This window comes from Cryptomeria japonica, chromosome 11 (genome assembly GCF_030272615.1).
Source record: "Cryptomeria japonica chromosome 11, Sugi_1.0, whole genome shotgun sequence".
Lineage (NCBI taxonomy): Eukaryota > Viridiplantae > Streptophyta > Pinopsida > Cupressales > Cupressaceae > Cryptomeria > Cryptomeria japonica.
The window spans coordinates 711,867,736-711,876,021 of record NC_081415.1 but is presented as its reverse complement, the minus strand read 5'-3'; the positions used below and the strand labels follow the sequence as shown (position 1 = coordinate 711,876,021).

General features: G+C 35.5%; 1 protein-coding gene across 1 annotated transcript; it reads left to right on the top strand.

The window, feature by feature from the left end:
• Positions 1 to 436: 436 nt before the first annotated feature.
• On the top strand, positions 437 to 2,397 carry LOC131061328 (probable sarcosine oxidase). The gene has a single exon (XM_057994968.2). It carries the CDS (start codon positions 719 to 721, stop codon positions 1,949 to 1,951), a length of 1,233 nt encoding a protein of 410 aa, XP_057850951.2. The 5' UTR covers positions 437 to 718; the 3' UTR covers positions 1,952 to 2,397.
• The last annotated feature ends 5,889 nt before the right edge of the window (positions 2,398 to 8,286 follow it).

The following is an 8,286-nucleotide window of genomic DNA, read 5'->3' as shown; positions in this document are numbered from 1 at the left end:
GTCATAGACTAATTAGTCTCTTGGAGAACATTAAAATCTTTCAGTCAGATCTCAGTCAAAATTAACAGCAGGAAGTCCTACATCAAAAAGAAGACAAACTAAAATGGCTAATCTCGGTCGGTCTTCATTAAAATATTTCATTCGAGATCCAATCGAAATCAAGAATAGGAAATCCCACATGAAAAAAAAAACTAGAAGAAAAACTAAAATTGCTCATCTGAGTCCGCAGACTGTTCTCAGTCCGTACACTGTTTAGTCTGCTAAACTGTCATCGATTCTAGCATTCATTCATTCCCTTGAATGTTTCACACCACAGAAAAAGTAAAATATCTTAGCTGGCTGCCAGCACAAAGCATAAAGACAAAATGAGGACACATCGATGGAAGAAGAATGGTAAATTTATATGACATACGACACCAGTAAATTACAAGAAACTGAAACCTTGAGAAGGGAGAAGAATCTTGACAGAGGTGAAGAATCTTGTGCTGGCAGCTGTCAACAATACTGTAAAGGACGGCCTACTTGCACTAAAACTCTATAAAAAGCTCTCTGGGTGCTGGAATGAATCTGCACCTTACATGTTTGGCCATGCAATAAGCCTTGATCTGCCCAACAAAATCTTATCCTTCTGCAGTGGATCTGGAGAGGAGTGAAGCCCTTTCCAAGAGTGACAACAGTAGCATCCTAGTGAAATACACAAGTTAACACAGGAGGAGTAATGGGTGAGATCGCAGGTGAATATGAAACGATTGTTGTAGGAGCAGGCATAATGGGCAGTTGCACTGCCTATGAAATTGCCAAGAGAGGCAAGTCGGTTCTTCTTCTGGAACAATATGATTTTCTGCACCACAGAGGCTCTTCACATGGGGAATCCAGAACTATTAGAGATGCTTATGTAGAAGAATACTATGCTGCAATGATGGAGGAGGCTTTTTCTCTCTGGGAAGAAGCTCAGCAGGAAAGTGGGTACAGAGTTCACATCAAAACCCAGCAGCTAGACATTGGTTCGGTCCAAAACAGGAGCCTCCAATCTGTCATAGCTGTCTGCAAAAAACTAGGGATCCCCCATGAAGTTCTAGATGCAGAACAAGCTTCCTTGAGATTCAATGTATTGAATTTGCCTAAGGATTGGATTGCCGTTGTCACAAATAGAGGAGGGATACTGCGAGCCTCCAAGGCAGTTGCAATGTTTCAGTCTTTAGCTTTGAAGAATGGAGCCACGCTAAGGGACAATGCCCGAGTCACTAACATTACTAGCGGGTGGAAATTGAGTGATGGGTTGGATGGGGTTCAGGTGTGCACCAGCAGGGGCTCTGTACTTGCAAGGAAATGCGTGATCACTGCAGGAGCATGGGCTCACAAACTTGCTAAAGAAATAGCAGATATTGAATTGCCTCTTCAGCCTGTTCATGCTACTATTGCATATTGGAAGATTGAGGAGGGTTTGGACAACTTTTCGGCTGAAAAAGGGTTCCCCACGTTTGCTTGTTATGATGAACCTTATCTTTATGGGACGCCCTCTTGGGAATACCCTGGTTTGCTCAAGGTGTCACTCGATGGAGGTAAACCATGTGATCCGGACAAGAGGTCTTTGGTTCCTGATTTCGATGCACTAAAAAAGTTGCTAAGCCCTTGGTTAGCTGAGACTTTTAGAGGGCATATTATGTCAGAGAGCCCTGTTGTTGCAGAGGCGTGTATGTGTACAATGTCTCCAGATGAAGACTTCATCATTGATTTTTTGCCACTGACAAAGACTTCATTGTCAAGAGAAAGGTCACCTATCTTGATTGCTTGTGGATTCTCTGGCCATGGATTTAAAATGGGTCCATTGGTGGGACGGATAATGGCAGATCTTGCCCTCAAAGGAGAAGCCCATGGGATACCCATGCAGTATTTTTCTATTGAACGTTTTCTTAAAAGTTCCAGAGGCAATATCAAGGACTACAAATAACAAGTGTGTCACATGACATAATAAGGGTAGCAATAGAACTGCTTGAATGTCAATTGCATTTCGGCTTTCCCGAATGATATTGGTGGGTGAAGACTAAGAATCTAGGTAATTTGCAATATGTCCTCTGAGTAGCAATAATATGAGATCACAATTTGCTTTTTGATGTCAAAGCTTGCATTTGCATGACATGATTTTTCAGTTTGAAGGACCAATAGAGCTTAGAGGACACAGTATTTAGTATTTAGAATTTCTCTATTTTTCGCATTGATTTCCTGTTATTCAGTATATGTAATTGTTCAGCCTCGTTTTCTTTGTTGAAATATGTATAAGGTTCTGAAAAGCCTTTATTATGGTAATCTCAATATTTTAACCCTGCTTAACCCTTAAATGTACTGAGTTCTACTCTTACAGTTGTTCTCTATTACTATTTCAATGGTTGCATTCCTCGATCGGTGCATTGATTTCTTGTGTCTAGTCCCAAGAACTCAAGTAGAAATTTGAATGCAGTTTTTTGTTTAATTGATGTCGGATGCACACACATAAAGTGCTCCCAAATTTTAGAATAATGTCTGTCATTACTTTTATATTTATTAACATATATTCAGTAATTGGAAGATCTTTTCATTTTGTAGAAAACTCTTGTTCTCCCTTTGCGATTGCCTCATTATGCTATGTCTACAACTCTTACAATCTTCCATGCCATAAGAATTTTAGAGGCTTAATCAGCTCCCTAACACATTTCTCTTGTTAGTGCCATGGTTGTTGGAATTAGTATATTGATAGCAAATTGCATGTCACTGTGGTCAAAATGGCATTAGTTGTGGTCCTTCAACTAGGAATAGATGGCACACAAAATTTTACAGTAGATGGTACAGTGCAATTTAGTGCAAGATATGATAAGACCAATCACTGCTTCAACTTCATCATTAATAATCCAGAAAATTCTAGCATCATGTATAAGGAGCTACAAAACAATCTGCAACAATGATAGCTCAAGGCATTCTGGTATATTAAAGATTTTAAGCTACCAAAATCCTCCTCTCTTTATGCTGTCCCACCAGTAATAGATTTTAAAGGAGTTAAAAAGCCTATTGACACTGTAACCTACAAAATGTAGCAACAAGAGGATCAAATAGCTGGTTAAAGTTATAATGAAGAGTGAGAAGAAATTAGAGTGTTATGATTATGAAAATGTGGAGAAAGTGCCATCTTAGAGAAAATGAGGCTGTTAAATGGGGATTAAATACCTTAATGGATCTCTTCTAGGTCTTCAGTCTTCACTGAGACATAAATGGGAGTCCTGCAAAATGAAACTTTTTTGTAGGAAGCTGTTGCAGTAGAAGACATCCTCTTTCACGATAACAGATTCAATTAGAAATATTCAGGGGTATTTCATGACTTTGGAAATTATCTAGGGACAAACAAGGTATTTTCATCCTATGATATGGAAAATGGAACCTGAAAGCTTGAAGTCATTATTGATTCATTCATTTCAGTCTTCTCTTTTCTAAAATCAGGGGAGCCCTGGAGGAGCAGGTGCATCTTGTTAAAACTGTTTCAAGTGAATCCACTAAAAAACTAAAAGCTTCCATGTTTGGCATGTAGGTGGTATTAATCCAAAAGATTGGATGAAGTAAATTCTTTTCTTCATTGAAGAACTCAATGAATCAGTTGTCTGGAAAGCCATATTTCAATAGAACTCAGATAAGGATCTATAAGTATTCACAATGCTGTTTCTAGACCAAGTACTGGAAAAAGAGCTCAAACATGGTGAAAGTGTTAGAAGGGTTTTTCTCAAGAGGGTGAGTTCTTACGTACAACACGGGGCATATACTTAACATATTTGAGAATATCCAAGAAATTATGAACACCGGAAGAAAGGAAAATTTGGACATTTCTAAGATGATAGTTCATAGCAGAACAATATATGCCGCATGGTTAATGAGTGTTATAGGTAAGACCTATGAGGCATCACAAATATGGTGAAGATAAATTTGTGGGGCATGGGAGTATTTATCTAGATGTAAGCATACATTTTCTTATGTATATTTGTTGATTCTATGGCCTATTTAATCAGTCAAGGTCATATAAAAGATGACAAATTGAAAGAGAGGTTATGATACTTAGTATTGATAATGATTATTTATGATTTGAATGAAATGTTATTTTTATATGTAAAAATAATAAATCTTGTGATGTCACATCAGTTTTTTTGTCTTTTTGGACACCTTGGCAAAAAGCATATTGATGTGACATCATTGTAGCCTTGAAACCTAAGTTATAAGTAGGGGACTTGCCAAGTAAGTTGCTATAAAAAATTGGAAGTGATTTGAAATTTCCACTAAGATTTTGAGAAGCGTGAAGTTAGAGTGCTCAACTACTAGGCCCTCTCTCCCTAGTGATGGGGAAGCTTTGGTGTTTTTTATTTAGAGTTGTTCCCTTGTTTTTTAATATGTCAAAATTTAAAAAATTCGTGTCAAAATCTGTGATTGGGTCATTCCTAATCGTAAATACTCAAGTGCTTCAAAATAACAAGGTTGTTTGTCCAATCAAAATTGTCATTTGACAATCATCATTGCAAGTCATCTACATTATGTGTTTTTTATTGGAATCAAGGAACACTGAGAGGAGGGGGGGGAGGGGGGTGAATCAGTGTTCTACCGGTAAATAAACTTTCAGACTTATTCTCAAACCACCAGAAGCAAATGCAGGAAAGTAAAATGCAGAAACACAAGATAATAAACCACAAAACCATAACACTAGGATTTTTACGTGGAAACCCGGAAAGGAAAAAACCATGGTGGGATTGGAACCCACAATATTCATATACTGTGATTAGGAGTATATAAATATTACACAAGGGGAATGCACTTGCATTCAGGCACACTGCCTAGAACCAAAGGTTCAATTACAGTATGGAAGTCTCATTGACTTACAAACAATTACAATGATAACTACAATTTTTGAAATCCAAAATAGCATCAAACAATGCTTGGATGCATTCCGGTTAAGTGCAAGAAGTTTGACTATAACACCTTTGCAACTCTTCTTTGTTTTGCTTTTCAGTTAGCTACCAGATCAAGAATGCGCACGTGAAACTACGCCAAAAAGGGTTCTCAATCACAACTCACTCATATCACCACCAAAAAGATCTTCTACATCAATTATATATATCCGCAACCACAAAATAAAAATTCATTAAGTCGACCAAGCATAATATGCAATGGAGTGTGTAACCAGGTGTCGGCTCAGACCGGATCACCAAAACATATGCGGATCAACCAAATAATGACAAAATGATTTCTACATGCTGGCTCTATCATCCCATGCTTGAATCTAACCATCGCATTCACCTCAAAGATTTTGGACCAAAAATGCTCTGCTTATCCTGAAATACTAGAGATAGATTACTGGATCACTTCCTCTTCCGGATATCAAAATCCACGACTACCAGATAGGATTTCCAAGGAGAGTTGCCATCAATGACAACCCTAATCCATTATCGATGCATTAGAATTCACCGGATGAGTGTTAATTGCCAACATTTTTTGCGTAGTTAGTCATAATTGTTTTAAGTATTAGTATTCAATTGATTTATACAAGCTACTTGCATTGAATTTGGAATATCTAACACCGGCCTAAAAGAAAGTTGCTTGTCGCTCTAGTTTAGACTCCAGAGTAGTCATGTAAATTGACAAGTATTGTGGTAACAATTAAATCTCAAAACCCATAAGAGATGGCACAAAATCCTTTTATGGAGATACTATTGATAGCATTTCATCTAATGTGGCGAGTTTTTTAATCAAAACACCTTTTAGGTTGCAAGAAGTTAAAATTTCAAGTTTTCACCATCTGATTTGTAGAAATGATTAAATTAGGAGTATTATAAAGGATGAAGCGAAATGGTCCACAAAGGAGGTTTATGATGTCATACAGACAATATGACACGATCTCATCGTAAAATACTAATCCAGGCAAATTTTATATATCAAACTTCATTTGTTAGGTTGGCATATTTGTTGGGTAAATTTATAAGGTTTCCAAAAGTAACATCAAGCACTTTTCAATTTTTCAAAACTCATATCAAGAGTCCAAAATTGTGAGAGTCCAAAATTGTGTGTAATTATGTTGGCAAAATCAAAATGTTAGTGATACTACCTCTTGCTAATGAGTGGTAAGTAGGTAAGCTTATGTCTCTTCAAAGGGCATAAGATTCACGTACACTATTTTCTTTGGTGAAAAATAAAGGTGATATGAAACATTAAAGATTGAAGAATTTTCTCAAATGGCGTGATTACAATTGTTTTGGTTACATGAGTTATCATTTTATGGGAAGCAATGGCTACATGATATGTGAATGGTGGTTGGTGTTCTATGCTCCCAACAAAGTAATACATTTGAAGCAATGGTTACATGATATATGAATGGTGGCTAGTGTCATGTGCTCTTAACAAAGTAATACATTTGAAGGAGATATATTATCTTTGTTCTGAAATGCACATATAAACATTCCATATTGCATGTGATTGAAATGTTAATGAAGGATTTTTGAAAATAGATAACTTTAGAAAGCACAAAATCTCAACTTTAAAATTTGCAACATTGTAATGCATGGTTAGAACATTGATAAACATTGATAAAGGAAATGATATGTGTGGATAATTGCTTTTAAAAAGCATAAATTTAATGTGTAAAAAATTATGAACATTTCTAATGCACCAATGAAAGGTTCTTAAAATCACAAATTGTGATTTTGTAAAGTTATTAATGGCTTCTTAAACTTTGATAAATTCAAGCTACTAGATAATAACATTCTTAAGGGTACATGTTTTAAAAATCATGTTCAACTATGAAATAGTTTGAATGCACTGTAATTGTTTGAATCGTAACTATCAATAATCAAAGAAGTTGTGAAGTGGTGTAAAGGGCATGCTATGAAGTGGTGTAAAGGGTTGATGAAGTCTTTTTGGCACTGATTTTAAAGAGATCTTGAAGTTTGATTACTCATTGATGGGAACACAAAAAAACATCGTTGTTTTAAAATACAAATGGTGGCAACAATATGTAACTAATCTTTCCTAACCATTAGTTAGGAACTTGAAAGTTGTAATTTATGATTAAAACATCGATGGGAAATAATTATGAATACATTTACAACCTAAAACAACTTATTGATGGTTGCATAAAAGTTAACTATTGTTCTCAAAGTGCTGAAAAGGGGATTAAAAGGCAAGTAAATGTTTCAAAAAGTTGACAGTTTCAAGTTGTGAACACCTCCCAAGTTGTCAATGACAAAGGGGAATCAAAATGTTTCACAACTTAATAACCCCCCTTAAGTTGTTGATGCAAGTTGCAAAGTCATCATTAAATGTCAATGATAAGTAAATCTTGGTTTCTTGAAAGTCTTCATCAATCTCCACCAAAGTTTTAAAAACTTTCTAAGTTGCCAGCAAAAACTTGAGAGATTATATTGCAATAACATGATGTTGCATGGTACATGGATAAGTTGTAGATTTCAAATGAAGATACTGGTAAATATTGTAGACATTGAAAATATTCCCTTACTTATTCATCTAATATTTGACCTCTAATTCATATTAATTATTCATTTATCATTAATAATCACTTCTATTTTTTAATTAACACAATTTATCCACTTAATTAAAAAATATCTTATTATTTAATTAGTGTTAGCTAATTAATTCACTTATAACTTCTATCTCCATCTCTTTTGTCTTCATTAGGAAATAAACATTTCAATATCCACTACTTCAATTAACAACTACAAAATAGCCGACAAAAAATCAGATTACCATACACCAAGGAGCATCAAGACCCCCTACAACTCAAAGAGATACACATACTCCTTTAGATGAATTGATAGAAAATGTGTTTGAAAAAATCATCAAAGAAAATTTGATTCGATATCCACAAACTCCACCATTTGATGAAAGAAAACCAAAATTGACATGGTATAGAGATAACGAATACTATAAGTACAATATGGTAAAAGGTCATACCCTTCTAAAGTGCATGCAACTAAAAATCTATGGCAAATATCGTATTGATCATGGTGAACTTGTAGTTGAAGGTCAGTCAACCTCCTCACCTATTGATAAAATAGGTATCTATTAAGACACATTCTCTAATAACAAAAATTGACCCTTGGTGTATAATAAAGGTCAAAACCATGGAAACCAAACAATCCATGTTCATATTACACCATCTTTGTATGACTCATTTGTTTCTCATATCAAAGAAATCAATCCATGGGTCAACACTATCACCAATAAAGGTCCTACTTGCATTGTCACCACTATGTGTGGTCAAGTTAC